The 15,424-nt window shown below is 34.5% G+C and overlaps 4 protein-coding genes across 4 annotated transcripts; 3 read left to right on the forward strand and 1 right to left on the reverse strand.

Moving 5' to 3' along the window:
- The first annotated feature begins 1,150 nt into the window (after positions 1-1,150).
- On the forward strand, positions 1,151-2,260 carry LOC111809796 (bZIP transcription factor 44). Its single transcript, XM_023696224.2, has one exon. The coding sequence runs from the start codon at positions 1,655-1,657 to the stop codon at positions 2,108-2,110; it is 456 nt and encodes a 151-aa protein (XP_023551992.2). The 5' UTR covers positions 1,151-1,654; the 3' UTR covers positions 2,111-2,260.
- A 2,509-nt stretch (positions 2,261-4,769) lies between these two features.
- On the forward strand, positions 4,770-5,330 carry LOC111810683 (uncharacterized). The gene has a single exon (XM_023697429.2). It carries the CDS (start codon positions 4,770-4,772, stop codon positions 5,175-5,177), a length of 408 nt encoding a protein of 135 aa, XP_023553197.2. The 3' UTR covers positions 5,178-5,330.
- LOC111810682 (Pentatricopeptide repeat (PPR) superfamily protein) lies at positions 5,268-8,573 on the reverse strand. The gene is made up of 2 exons (XM_023697428.2): positions 6,450-8,573; positions 5,268-5,551 (listed from the first exon to the last, which is right to left on the reverse strand). The coding sequence occupies exon 1, from the start codon at positions 8,481-8,483 to the stop codon at positions 6,531-6,533; it is 1,953 nt and encodes a 650-aa protein (XP_023553196.2). The 5' UTR covers positions 8,484-8,573; the 3' UTR covers positions 5,268-5,551; positions 6,450-6,530.
- A 4,769-nt stretch (positions 8,574-13,342) lies between these two features.
- On the forward strand, positions 13,343-15,362 carry LOC111810614 (peroxidase 72). Its single transcript, XM_023697345.2, has 4 exons — positions 13,343-13,631; positions 14,282-14,473; positions 14,544-14,709; positions 14,776-15,362. Exons 1-4 carry the CDS (start codon positions 13,356-13,358, stop codon positions 15,189-15,191), a joined length of 1,050 nt encoding a protein of 349 aa, XP_023553113.2. The 5' UTR covers positions 13,343-13,355; the 3' UTR covers positions 15,192-15,362.
- The last annotated feature ends 62 nt before the right edge of the window (positions 15,363-15,424 follow it).

Here is a 15,424-nt window from a genome sequence, read left to right on the forward strand (position 1 = left end):
ATTTTTTTTTTTTTTTACTATTATTATTGGTTTTTTTCTTAATGAAATTAGAATATTCCAATTTTATTTTTAGAATATTCCATCGAAATAAAAAAAAATAACAATGAAACAATAATAATATAAAATAAACGTTTGGTTTATATTAAATTATTGTACTAAAAAAAATAGCTAAAAGAGGTGTAGAATTAAAAAAAAAAAAAAACCATTTATATTAAATAATTATAATAGCGGTGGCTAATTTTTAATTAAAAAGGATCTATTTATCCTTTTCAAAGAGACGTAAATTAATAAAATTCGTATTTGACAAAAATAATTTATTTAAGTGGAATTAATTTTTTGATTAGCACCTTAATCAAAGATTAAGTAAATTTTAAAATATTTGTGATTTTTTTTTTATAAATAAAAAAGTATAAATATACAGCTGGCAATTTCAGTTCGTGAGCCGCATTTTGCGCGTGCTTGTGAACATGAGATGATTCATCCCATTCACTCCTAAAATTTTCAACCACTTATTTATTTATTTATTTATTATTATTTTTTTTTTAATTTTTCCTAAAAAAATAATAATAATTTTTCTTTGCTGTCAAATATTTTTATAAAAGATATTTTCATATAATATTATCAAATTTAGAGATGTCTACGGGACCGAGCATGCACGCCACCTATTTTATTCCTCATTTTAGAGAAATTTCTATCGATGTTTTGTAAATATAGTGTTTTTAGGTAATTTTTACTAATTTATTATTCTTTTAAAAATTTCCTTTTTTTTTAATATAATTTTTTTTCAAAAATCATAATAAATCCGAATATAATCCCATCACCGACCCAACCCCATTTATCTAATAGGGAAAAAACATTCTCCACTATCTCTGACAGACCGTGGAAACCAAACATTACTAGTCAACCCATTTTAAAACCTGAGTAAAACTAAAAAAAATTAAAAAATGACAATATTTGACCAAGATATCGGACAATGTACCAACTAGGACGTTGACTCTCCGAACATCTTGTCACATGATTCATGTCATGTTGCCATATATATTCATTTATCCATTAAAGTTTATCTTTTTAAAAACATTTTATAAAGTTTTTATGATGCAACCAAGCAGCTTCGCTCATTTTCGTGATTATTCTATCCATTTCGAGTGGCCATTTCTGATCTATAAAGTCCTCCACCAGTTCTTCCCAAAACCTCTCCTCTCCATTTCCTCCCTTTAAGCCATCTTTCTATCTCTCTGTTCCTCCTCTGTTTTTTCTCTGTTTTTTTTTTTCCAGATTTTTCCGACAAAATTTGCAGATGCGTTTTAATGCTTCCGTTCTTGTCTGCTGATGGTTTGAATTCATGTCTCCTGTAGTCTGTGAGATCCTTCTCTCTGGTTTTACCATCAACTCCGCCCTCCGCCGTGGTACCCATCTTGTTCAATCCCTCTCCGTCGTCTTTCTCTACTGGTTCTACGTTTTCTCATGAACTAATCCCCAATTTCGATCTTAAATTCTGCAAAAATTTCCAATAATTGCCAAAATTATCATCTGGGTTATTTAATTCGTGCCGTTTAGAGCAAAACCCATATCGAAATTCATCATCTTTTCGCGAACACACACACAAAACAAGAAAATCCTCTGTTTTCCTCTGTTTTCGACACGGCCGGTTTCAATGGCGTCTACTGTCGGAAGTCCGTCTAAATCTCTGAGCTCCGACGAAGATCTGCGGCAGATTGTGGATCCGAGGAAGAGGAAGAGAATGATATCGAATCGAGAATCTGCTCGCCGATCTAGGATGCGAAAACAGAAGCAGCTCGACGATCTGACGTCTCAGGTCAGCCTACTCAAAACAGAGAATGAGCAAATCGCTGTCAATTTCAATTTCACCACCCAACTTTACCTGAATCTGGAGGCGGAGAACTCGGTTCTCCGAGCCCAGATGGCGGAGCTCCGCCATAGATTGGACTCATTAAACGAAATCATAAGCTTTATAAAGTCGAGTACTAGAAATCTGTATGATTGTGAGGAACATGATGAAGTTTCTGAGATTGATGGGGTTGTTGATTCTTGGGGGATTCCCTTTCTCAACCAGCCAATCATGGCGGCTGGTGATATGTTTATGTGTTGAGTGGAAAGGAAAAAGACAACCAAAAACAGGGTGGATTTCATCATTGTTCATTGGTACTTTGGTCTTGTTTAATGTGGTTGTGTTCTTATTTGGAATGTAATCAATGTACCTTTAATGATATTAAACAAAAAGAAAACTCATTTTATTAAAGAGTGTTCACCCAATACATTTGATTCACTAGAAGTTTTGTTCAACTACATATTGCATTGTTACGGTATGATCATTATTGTTTTCGTAGGAGCAATTGTGAGATCTCACGTCGATTGAAGAGAGAAATGAGTGTTAGTGAAGACGCTGGACCCCGAAAATGGGTGAATTGTGAGATTTTACATCGGTTGGAGAGGGGAACGAAACATTTTTTATAAGGGTGCGGAAATATCTCCCCTAATAGGCACGTTTTAAAAACCTTGAAGGGAAGCTCGAAAGAAAGCTTAAAGAGGACAATATCTGCTACTAGTGAGCTTGCGGTGGTGACGAATGGTATCAGAGTCAAACATTAGGTAGTGTGTCAGGGAGGACACTAGGGCTTGAAGGGGTGGATTGTGAGATCCCACATTGATTGGAGAGAGTAACGAGTACCAGCGAGAACACTGGACCCTGAAAGGAGGTGGATTGTGAGATCCCACATAGTTGGAGAGGGGAAATAGTGCCAACAAGAACACTAGGTCTTAAAGAGGGTGAACTGTGAGATCCCGCATCGATTGAAGAGATGAATAAGTGCTAGCGAAGATGTTGGACCTCGAAAGGGGGATGAATTGTGAGATTTTACATCGGTTGGAGAGGGGAACGAAACATTTTTTATAAGGGCATGGAAACATCTCCCCTAGTAGACACGTTTTAAAAACCTTGAAGGGAAACTCGAAAGAGAAAGCTTAAAGAGGATAATATTTGATACTGGTGAGCTTGCGATGGTGACAAAATGGTATCAGAGTTAGACATTGGGCAGTGTACCAAGGAGGACGCTGGGCCCTAAAGGAATGGATTATGAGATCCCACATTTTGATTGGAGAGAGTAACAAGTGCCAGCAAGAACACCAGACCCCGAAGGGATCACACATAGTTGGAGAGGGGAACTAGTGCCAACAACAACACTGGGTCCTAAAGGGGGTGGATAGTGAGATCCCACATCGAGTGCTAGCGAGGACATTGGTCACAAGGAAGGGTGAATTTTGAGATCCCACATCGGTTAGAGAGGGAAAGGAAACAATTGCTTTTTCTTTTGTAAAAAAACTAAAAAGAGTTGATAAGATACGAGCTAAAAATACATTCGGGTTCAAAGTATTGTTGATTTAAGGTAGGTTTAAATCAAACAAAAAGACAAAGATTTTAAAAATAGAATACAATCAAAACCTATTAAATTGATTACAAATGAGCAAAAAAAAAAAGTAAACATTTCTTACCATTTATAAGAATTTGTATAATGCATTACCATTTTTTAAGAACAAAAAGAGAGGCCTTTATTATAATAATACTTTATATTTCTCAATGCTCCATTTTTGGCCTTAAAAAAATGAGCATTATTGGTGAAGAAAAGATAACATTTTTATTTGGTCATCATTGGTTGCCTTCAGATTTGCATCAAAATATTTTATTTTAAAAATTGTGTTTGTTTCTCGAGAAAATAAGGGGAATTCTCTTTAAAATATATATATATATATATATTATTCTAATTTTCAATTATTTTCTTGACATTATTGATAGGATGATGCAAGACCAAATTTTTATCACAACCCTTTTCCTTTTTCATCATAATATATAAAATAAAACAAAAAGTTATGATTTTTATTAAAAAAATTTATTCTAAATTTAAATAAATGTTACAATTTTTACCTTCAATTTAATTAGCGCTAATTTTTTTGTATTAATTTCAATAAAAACTCGTGAAAGAATCTTTATAAACTCATTAATTTTTTTTTTATAGAAATTAGTCAAGATTCGACTAATAGACAAATTAAATTAGAAGTCGTCTTTCTCTAAAATTTTTAAAATTTTATATCATAAAAATATTATATATAACTCATTGAATGCATACGAGAAAACTTTTATTTTTTATGATATTTAAACATTTTTAGTATATATATATATATATTTAACTTTATTCAAAGATTAATGTTGAAATCAATATTGGAGGAATATTTAAATTTGTATCGATACGAAAGTCAAATATTAAGATCTGAAAATAATGATATGAGTTGAAAAAAAATGATATGAGTTGAAAAAAAAAAACGAGAGTCCGGCTACTTGTCTCAAGTATGGTTATAATTAATTATTAGTTTAACGTAAGTAGTTAATTTAGTTGTGATTAATGTTTTATAAATTTATTTTTAACATTATATATATATATAATATAATAACCTAAGTAGACTAAATAGGATTGTGTTTGAAATAATAAAAATGATTTTTTTTTGTAAACATATATATTTTAAACTAATTTAAAATATTTTAAAAGTAATTTAAATCGGGCGCCGGAAATTAGAGAACACACTCGGAACTGAAGGAGAGTGACACATGTCCCCAGTGTCAGAGGCCACGTGTCCACAAAATCGCCACGTGGCAAACCCAATGCCTTGTCAAAATCTTATCCACAAAATTCCGTCACTATTTATTGTTGATTGAACAAATCCGCTCATTCCCAAACTCATCATCTCAAAGAAAAACAATGGCACATTACCAGAACCAGTACAGCGCACAATCTGGCGCCGACCAGTACGGCAACCCAATTCGCCAGACCGATGAATACGGCAACGTCATTTCCGACACCGCACAGCACGTCGACCCACTTCGCCGGACGGACGAATTCCGTGGTACCGACCAGTATGGCAACCCAATTCATCGGACCGACCAGCACGGTGTCGGTGACCCAACTGGACGCACTGGCACTGGAATGTACGAAGGAGGCGGCGGAGGGCGGCAGCAGCAGCAGCAGAGGGGTGGAATGTTTCATCATGATAAGCCGGTATCGACGGGGGGATCGGTCGGGTACACGACGGGGGAGCAGGGGGAGCGTCATGAGAAGAAAGGGATGATGGAGAAGATTAAGGAGAAGCTGCCGGGAGGAAACCAATGAGGAGGCTGTGTGTTTAATTAGTAGAGAAGCAGCAAAGGACATGGCGGCTTGTTAGCTTGTAGAGCTGCCTGCCTGTATGTGACTAAATAATGATCAAGGGTCGTGAGTGTCTGTGTATTATTAAGTAATTTATGTGTTTTGTCGCTGTTTTTTTCTACTTCGAACGTGAAATTATGAAGTTATGCTAATAATAGTAAGAAGTTTCAATAAATATTTAAAAAAATATCGAAAACTTAAAAGATTTACCAAGAACACTTCATTTGGCAAACTGAAGTGCAAGCTAATCTCCATTACCGACGTAACCCCTCACACCTGTCGTCTCCCTGCATGCTACGGTGGATTCGAATGCCACATGTCGTACAAGACGCCGTCCCCTGATGGATTACACGGTCTCAAGTTCAACGTGAAGTGAATGTAGAACACAACAATGTTAACCAAATATGAACTCAAATAGAAGGCCATAATCACATCATGATACTTATTTTGATCAAACTTCATCCTAAAAAGATATGAACTGAATAATGGGAAGGAATCAAGTGAATGATGGGAAAGGAAGTTTGCTACTTTCAAGCTTCACTTTCTCAAAACACGAAAAGATATGCCAATGCATCGCGTGACCATATATATAAAAAAAGATCTTATATCGATAACAATCCTCTTCTCAAACAAAGTAATCATAGAGTCTCTTCAACTTCCATGAAGCTTATGGAGTTTTCAAATATCTCTCCTTAATCGAGGCTCGACTTCTTCTTAAGTGTCCAGAGTATACCCTTTACCCTTTGTCTGATACTTGAGTTACTTTTTACTCATCTTCGAGATAACTCTAATACCATGCTAGGAATCGCGACTCTCTACAATTATATGATATTGTCCATTTTGAGTATAAGCTTTCATGATATTTCTTTTAATTTTCTCAAATGCACCGAGAAATGCACCACTAGAGATATATTCCTTATCTATGAACCATATTCCTTATCTATGAATCGATGATCAACCCCTATTCATTAGCCAATGTGGACTCTCTTCTCTAAACCATCCAAACCATCCTTTGTTTTTGGTACATGGTACATAAAAGCCAATTCAACTTTTACAGACCGAGTCCATTGAGATTTAAATTTCTTTCGGTACTAAGGCTACACGTCGTGTTTTCACATTCCTTAATTTTCACCATATAAAATACAAAAATTTTGAGTGACAGAGGAAACTGAACGGATTTCCACAACAAGCCAACTACAATTGAAAAAGAACAAGAAGAAGAAGAATTTCTGATACCTGTCGGAACTTGATGATTGATCAACAATAAGCATTAGCAGGCGATGAAAGCGCAAGGAATTAAGAGGGCTCTGGCTTGGATCACCAAAAGTTACCACAAGAACAAGTCCCATTGTGGAAGTGATGAAATCTCATGTTATCCCTTATAATGATCTCCCTTCCAGTGATTTCAGATGCACCACACATGACATTGTGGCAATCCTCGCATATCCTAAGGTTTTTCATGATCGTAATGGTTTCCCCTGCCTCAGTACATAACAGCCCGTATGCCAACGCCAGCTTCTCACTATGACTCATCAGTATTCGTTCCTTTTCGTCATCGGTCAAGTCATAAGGCACAGAGCTCAAGTTTGGCTTGTATCCATGGGCTCTTAATCTCTCAAGGAGTTGCCTCAAGGCTTGTCTAATCTCACTTGATCGTTGATGGGTTGCATCATCCGCAAAGAATTCGTGAATGTCCCCTTTCTTTCCTTCAAACCAGCTGCAGCCAGGATTCTTCTTTAAGCCTTTGGCTCGAATCACTTTCCGTAATTTCGACACCTCTTCCCATCTTCCTGCTGATGCATATATGTTTGATAGCAGAATGTAGTTCCCTACACCATCTGGTTCTAGCTTGAATAATTGATCGGCAGCTACCCGAGCAATGTCGGGATTCCCATGGATGCGGCAAGCTCCAAGCAGTGCTCCCCATACACCTCCATGGGGTTCCATTGGCATGGTTTCAATGAGTTCAAGAGCTTCTTCCAAACATCCACCTCGACCAAGGAGATCAACCATACACGCATAATGATCGGGTGAAGGCGTTACGTTAAAATACTTTTCCATCTTAGCAAATAGCTGTCGACCTTGTTCGACCATACCGGCATGGCTACACGCTGAAAGCACCCCAATGAAAGTAACCTTATTTGGCGTGATCTCAGTCTTTAACATCTCATGGAACAACTGCAAAGCGGAATGAGCGCGACCATGCATAGCGTATCCCACAATCATTGAACTATACGAGAACACATTTCTTTCCTTCATTCCTTCAAAAACCTTGTATGCCTCATCAGGACTGCCACATTTAGAATACATATCGATAAGAGCAGATCCCACCATTACATTTTCATAAGGTCCAAAGCCTGATCTTTCAGCAATGTCTCTAATCCAGTTAGCATATTTAACTGCACCCAATTGTGCACAGGCTGAGATGACACCAACAAGTGTAACTTCATCGGTCTCGATACCGACATCCTGCATCTTCTGAAAATACTCCAATGCCTCCTTTGGTCTAGCATTTTGGGCATAACCAGTGACCATTGCAGTCCATGCCACCATATCCTTCAAAGGCAATTCATCAAACAGACCCCTAGCAGATTCCATATCCCCAAACTTCGCATACGCAACAATCAGCTCAGTCCATGAAACCACATCTCTCTCAGACATTTCATCGAACACCTTCCGCCCACAACCCAAAACCCCACATTTCACATACATATCAATCATCGTATTACCAACATATAAATCAGAAGCGAAACCCCCAATCAAAATCGTCTGAGCATGCACCTGCCTACCCAAATCCAAATTAAGAGAAGCCCCACAAGCCTTAAAAAGCGCAGAAAACGTAAACGAAACAGGACTGACGCCATTCCTCCTCATGTTAGTATACAAGTTAATAGACTCAGTGAAGGGTCCTTGAAGGGCATACCCACGAATCATGGCAGTCCAAAGAAAGGGGTTAGGGTAATTAACCTGTCCAAAAACCAGACGTGGGTAGCAATCCATTGGGACCTCTACCTTCGAAAGCGTGCGAATGAGTTTGGTGAGGACGTAAGAGCATTGACTCAAGCCATTGCAAATGATTTGGCCATGAACTTGCTTGATTTGAGAAAAGTCCGTGCAGTCGTGGAGAATACTTATGAGTCGCCATTCTAAGAGCTTCCGCTGCTGTTGAAGCTGAGAAAAGGGTATGAAATTTGACGTCGCCTGTGTCTGGCTGGGCTGTAAATGACTAAGCTTGCAGACTGTGGAGAAGTTGCGGGAGAGACCAATCATTACAAAGTTGCAGGCATTGGAGGCGGACCGTTCGACGGTGACTCCGGCGACTTCGATAAATCGCTAGACGGGGCACATACAAGGGTTCGATTAGTTAGGGCAATTTATTTTTTTAATATTTTAATATAATATTTATTTTAAAATATTTAAAAAAAATCTTAATAAATCAATAAATCAATATAAATATAATATAATATGTTGAACCTAATTTTTAAAAATTTTAATTTTAATATTACACCGTTTAAATATTATAATTTTTGAGGCATTAAATTAACCAATATATATATATAACTGTAACGACCCTAAATTTCCACATATCTAGAGTCGCCACTAACGTCTCATGCTCATCTATAAAGCGGAAATATAACTCTTACATGAACATCATTTATAACGTAAACTTCAAAAACGTTTAAAACAACTTATTCTCTGGAAAATACAGTCATAGTCTTACGTGTTTAAATACAAAATACTAAAGTTTAGAGAAAATAAAAACAAATACAAGGTAATTTAAAACAATCGAATGCAAAACACCATATTCTAACTTAAAACTAAGAATTTAAATATGAATCTATCTTATGCACGTGCCACAGTCTCTGCTCGCGATGCCGTCGTCCTCCGTACAAGTGCGCCTTGCCCTTTATCTGAAAAATGATGTGGCACACTTACTGAGTATTTATATATATATATATATATATATATATATATTTACCGGCTTAACCGTGGCTTCCTAATCGTATCTATATCCCCTTTCGTTCCTTCAGTTACATCAAGTCTCAGTTCTGTTTCCAACGACCGATGAGAGAAGGCTTGGACGTATAGCAAAAAAGAATAAGAGGTATGACAGACGAGAATGGTATTATGAAATGAAAGGTTGGAAACAGAGCTGGAGATGAGTGCTAGCCGAGGGTTAATACTGAAAAAAGCACCTTAGCAATTACTAGTAATGCCCCTATCGACTTCAGTCTTATTTTTGTTAACTTGAGTAACGAACATCGACTATATATATATATATTAATATGTGTTGAAAGTATATTTATATTAAGGGGAGAAATTGGGCGCGAACGGGTACGAGGAATATAATCCCGTCTTCGATCCCAATAATGGAGAAAAATGTTCTACACTCCTCCCCTATTCCCAGTCTAATCCGAGAATCCCCTCCAATAAAGAAGATAGAATTAAATAAAATTATAATAAATATATGCATAGTAAGAAAAAAAAATATATTTTAAAATTAATTATTATTTCGTTCTAACTCTAAGTAATTTTTTATTTATTTGAATGAACTTCCCGAACATTGGGTTAGATTGATTGATTTCTTCCCGTTACCTAATTTCCCGTAGTTTTATAATTTTTTTAATATTTTATTTGCAATTCAATATATTAATAAAGTGATTTACATTGGATATTTAAGTTATTTATGGTTTACTTTATCAACAATTTACTCCCTTTATATGAATTATTTAAATTTTAATGCAAACATATAATAAAGAATGTTCCATTAATTATGAATTTTTTGACTTTTATGTAACACTTCTAATAATTTAGCAAATGAGGAAAATTATTTTACTTAAAAAGAAATGGCATTTCAACGAAGAATTCCGTAAATTAATATGTTTCACCATCGATAGAATTTCAGCTCGAAGCTTTAACGTTACATTTGCTAAAATATAAATTTTAAAACGAGAGATTTAATAGAAAATAAAGATTATAGTCAAACTCGTTAGGTCGGGATCTTTCTTTTACTGCCTAAATTTCTATTTGTCAACAGTGGAGAACTACTGCTCGATCGAAAAAACAAATAGTTGTTGAGATGTTCTATATTATCGAACCGAAACTGAAAGGTAGCACTTTTGTACGTTATCATAGTATGTCACATCGTCTTGTCTCCGCTTCATTGAAGAGTATCTATAAACTATTTTCACTTCACTAACAATGAAGATAGAGTGTTCGTTTTCGTCGGTCATTTAAGCACATTGTGTCGTCAAAGTATCTTTCGTTCATCTTTTGTTTGTGTTCTTTTTCTTATTTCATTGAACGTTTGAACTCGACGTAAAAGGTTCAAAATAGTATTTTTTTTTACGTAACTTAATTAATTAAATTTAAAAATTAAAAAGAGAATAATTCGAATAATCTAATCGAGTGGTAGGGGCATTTCTTTCTCTTTTTTTCTTAAATATTACGTGTAATGTCTTTATCAAATTTAAAAATAGGGATGACTTAGAGGCAAAGCAAAAGAAAGATTAATATAATCTATAATTTAATTAATAGAAATAAAAAAATTAAAATGATCCCAACTTTTAAAAATTCAATTAAAAAATTTTAAAAATACTTTTTTAACTTAAAAGTTTCAACTTTTTTTAAAAAAAATTAAAAAATATATTTACGTCAAAAATATTTACCAACATTCAAAAGTAATATTAAAAAGTTCGAACATATACGACACCAAAAAAACTGTTTTATGTTTTTTTTTATAAAGATAAAAAGATATTAATGTTATTTTAAAATTTTATGAATATTTTTTAAACAAAATAATATTTTAAAATTTATGGATATTTTTTATATTCATAAAAAACTAATGGTAAGAGTATATATATAGACTCGTTTTTTTAAAAAAATTAATAATATTATTAAAAAATTTAAAAGTTTAGGAATATGCTCGAGTATTTTTATTAATTTAACCTAAAAACTACTTTTTCTTTTTCAACTTAATATATATATATATATTAAGCTGCATGGGTTTCATGTGGGAATTATCCAAGAGTGCTATTTATTTTATTAAGCTTTTTTTCAAATAATTATTTCATAGCTTAATTGAGATAAAGGTGAGGGAATATGCTATATTTATGCTTTGGTGCTTTATTTTTACGTCGAAATATTATATTTTAATTTATTTTTTTATGGGTTCTCAATCGTAATTACTTTATCCACTTATCTTTAATTATTTTTATGAGTGAAAACTATTGGACACGAATAATTTTAAAATTTTAATTTAAGAATTTTAAATCGATAATTTATTTATTTTTATTATTATTTTTAGATTTTTGTTTTTGTCTCCTTCTTCTTGATTTAGAATTAGGTTTTACATTTTATGTTGTTGTTGGCCAAATTATGGGTGATTTTTCATTGATTTTCTTTTTCACAATTTTATAAATTTAATTAATATTTTCAACTTAAATTACCCTAATTAAATAAAAATGTAAAAAAAAAATAATAATAAAGACTATTTTATAATTTTATTTTACGGGATCTCACGATTCATCTTCTTTGGGGTCAGTGTCCTTTCTAACACACCACTCAGTATCTAACTCTGATACTATTTACAATGGTTCTCTTATCGATGTGATCCAAACTGAGATTCAAAGCTCTGATTTCTTGGGTATCTCTATCTTTGAACTACGTTAAAATCGGTCGAAATTAGTATCGATTTTTTTACACGAACGGTTTGTTGATTTGGTTGGATTAGTTGAACACTATTCGGATATGGTTTAGGTTTTTCAACAAAGCAGTTGAATGTGTCTCTACTTTTCGCCCTTCAATTCCCAACAATAATTTAAATCTAATTATTATTGCATTTTTTTTAAAATTTTAAAATCAACTTTTTACTAGAAAAATTTTAAAATATTTCTTTTTGAATAAGACAAAAGTAATATAAATATTAATAAATTAATTGACCAAATATATTTTTAATTATTTTAAAAAAATTATACCAAATTCACCTTAATTCATAATAATGCAACTCAATTATCAAGGGAATTAGGTGGCTTGAAGTGAAAAGAACACCGTTACAAAAATATAAATTAATAATATTAAAAAAAGATTCCAAGCTACGTGGCAATATAAGTATCAATACGACGTCGTTTTTCGTGGATATTGGGTGAAAATTTTTAAAATTTACAAATTAAAAAAAAAAAACTAAAAAATCTCTTTAATTTAAATTTATTAATTTCAATAATATTAAATATTTGGTTACTCGGAGTGAATTTTGGTCTATAAAATTTAATTAAATTATAGGGACTAAATTGAAATTATACTAAAGTTTTAATTTTATTCGTCCAATATAACTTTTTATTTTTTATTTCTAAAGAATAAATGTGTATATTAATTTTTTTTTTTAATGAATTATTGGCCTTAATGAAAAAAGCTTAGGTTACATGATTAATACCACTCCATATGCTTTTTGATACATAAATTATAATCTATACCTCCTTTAAATTGGTACACCACTTTTGAATTAATACACAATAAATTAAACTATATACGAGTTGGGTCGGAATATCTTTTAATTTAAACACTTTTTTCAAATTTATTTTAAATAACTATAACAACTCGAGCCCACTGCTAGTAGATATTGTGCTCTTTCAACACTCTTATAAAGAATGTTTTGTTTCTCGACCTTAACATCTTCGCTGACACACTGCTTAGTGTCTAGGTTTGATACCATTTCTCGATTTGTGTGTTATCTAAGTTATTCCAGACACGGGGAAAACTAAAGAAAAATGTTGTATTTAATGGAAACATTAAGAACAAGGTATCGTTAACTTTCGAAGCAATTAAACTTTGTTTTAAAAAATTAAATTAAAACGTGTGACTTATTAATTATAGAACACAATTAAAGTAGCGATGTGATTAATGATGTTTAGAAAGCAAAATCAAAAGGGTTTTTTTTGCTAATCCTTCCTTAATCAGCTTAGAATTGATTAATTAAGTAAAACATTCATAATTAACAACTCCAAATCCTTTATTTCTTTGTTACGTAAAGCTTTTTTAGTTGTTAGCTACCAACTCCCATTGCTTTGATTAATTCTCTGTCTATAAATTTAATTTCATAATCTTCTTTGGATCATACTTTGAAGCTTCCTTCTAAGAGCTATCATGGCTATGTCTATGAGCTTTGTCTTTGCTTTGGCTCTTCTTGCCATGGCTTCTGGTGGTTTAGCTCATAAGATTGGCGGCGGTGGCGGCGGAGGTGGCGGCGGGGGTGGTGGTGGTGGTGGTGGTGGTGGGTATTATTTGTATTCACAATTCTATGACCATTCTTGTCCAAGAGCTCAAGAGATAGTGAAGTACATAGTGGGTAAGGCTTTTGCTAAGGATCCTCGCATGGCTGCTTCCTTGCTTAGGCTTCATTTCCATGATTGCTTTGTTAAGGTTCATTTCTAACTCTATTTTATTTTTTCGAATTTGAAATTTGATTAAGAATTTAAAGTTGCTTGAGACTAATGGGTATCGGGTTGTTTAGAAATAGAACGAGTTTTTGAACGGAGAAGTTTGTTATTGTTGTGAAATAATTGAAGATACGAGGTTATGAGGATGTCTGTTTAATCTGCGAGATTGGGTCATGTAGGGACGAACTCCAAATGGGTTGGAGAATCTATGTTTAAATGGAGAACGAGGGAGAGATGGGGGAGAGATTTTTATTAGTTTGAGTAAATGGGAACAGGGACGAGAATTACATTCCTTGTCCTCGTACTTGTCATGTTCGTAGAGAATGAAATTGTGAGATTCCACACTAATGGGAGAGGAGAACGAAACATTTTTTTCTAGGGGTGTGGAAATCTCTCTCTAGTAGACACGTTTTAAAAACCTTGAGGGGAATCCCGAAAGAGAAAGCTTAAAGAGGACAATATCTGCTAGTGGTGGGCTTGAGCTGTTGTAGAAATAGGAAGCGGGGCTGGAGACAGAAAAGGCTTCTCTATCCTGTCTCATCTTCTTAAACATTTAGCTTTTTAGAGATGGAGACAGGAAAGGCTTCTCGAGAGTCTAATAATTTCATCTTCTTAAACATTTGACTTTTTCAGGGCTGTGATGCCTCCCTGTTGTTAGATAGCAGTGGGACAATAACGAGTGAGAAAAGGTCAAACCCAAACAGAGACTCCGCTCGAGGCTTTGAAGTCATTGACGAGATCAAATCCGCCTTGGAAAAAGAGTGTCCTCGCACTGTTTCTTGTGCTGATATCTTAGCCATTGCTGCTAGAGACTCGACCGTCATAGTAAGCCTCTTTCTTTCTTTTTCCCTCGTCTATTTAAGCTTAAAACTGAGCCAATTTGTTGGTACAAAAGACTGGAGGACCGAGTTGGGAGGTTCCATTAGGGCGAAGAGACTCAAGAGGAGCTAGCCTTAGTGGCTCAAACAATGACATTCCAGCTCCAAACAACACTTTCCAAACCATTCTCACAAAGTTCAAGAGACAAGGCCTCGACATAGTCGACCTTGTCGCTCTCTCAGGTAAGACTTAATTTTGAAACGTTTACAAAAGATCAAAGACAATACTATAACTTTTGACGAATACAGGAAGTCACACCATCGGGAACTCTCGATGCACTAGCTTTAGACAACGGCTCTACAACCAAACTGGCAATGCCAAACCCGACCCATCACTCGATCCGTCGTATGCAGCTGAATTGCGCCAACGATGCCCAAGATCAGGGGGCGATCAGAACCTGTTTTTCCTGGACTTGGTCAGCCCGACCAAGTTCGACAACTACTACTTCAAGAACCTTTTGGCTGGGAAGGGACTACTGAACTCGGATGAAGTTCTGTTGACAAAGAACCAACAATCTGCCGAGTTGGTGAAGACATATGCAGAGAATTCGGAGACGTTTTTCGAGCAGTTTGCGAGGTCGATGGTTAAGATGGGGAACATTTCTCCGCTCACGGGTTCGAGGGGGGAGATCAGAAAGCATTGTAGGAGAGTTAACAAAGATTAGGAAGATGAAGATGAAGATGAAGGTGTTTGAATGTGTTTGTGTGTGAGAAGTTTGTTGTTTGTTGGTTTGTTTGTCAAATTCTTCAATGTTTTTATGGTCTGTTTTTTAACTCAGAAGTTCATGTATTTGTGTGTTCCTTCAATCATTAACCTTTTTATCTCATAAATTTGATCCTCTTTGTGATTTATATGATTTATAGACCAGAACGTTTCGATTGTCTCGGTCTCGAGAAA

This window comes from Cucurbita pepo, chromosome 14, assembly GCF_057944985.1.
Source record: "Cucurbita pepo subsp. pepo isolate OVF chromosome 14, ASM5794498v1, whole genome shotgun sequence".
Classification (NCBI taxonomy): domain Eukaryota; kingdom Viridiplantae; phylum Streptophyta; class Magnoliopsida; order Cucurbitales; family Cucurbitaceae; genus Cucurbita; species Cucurbita pepo.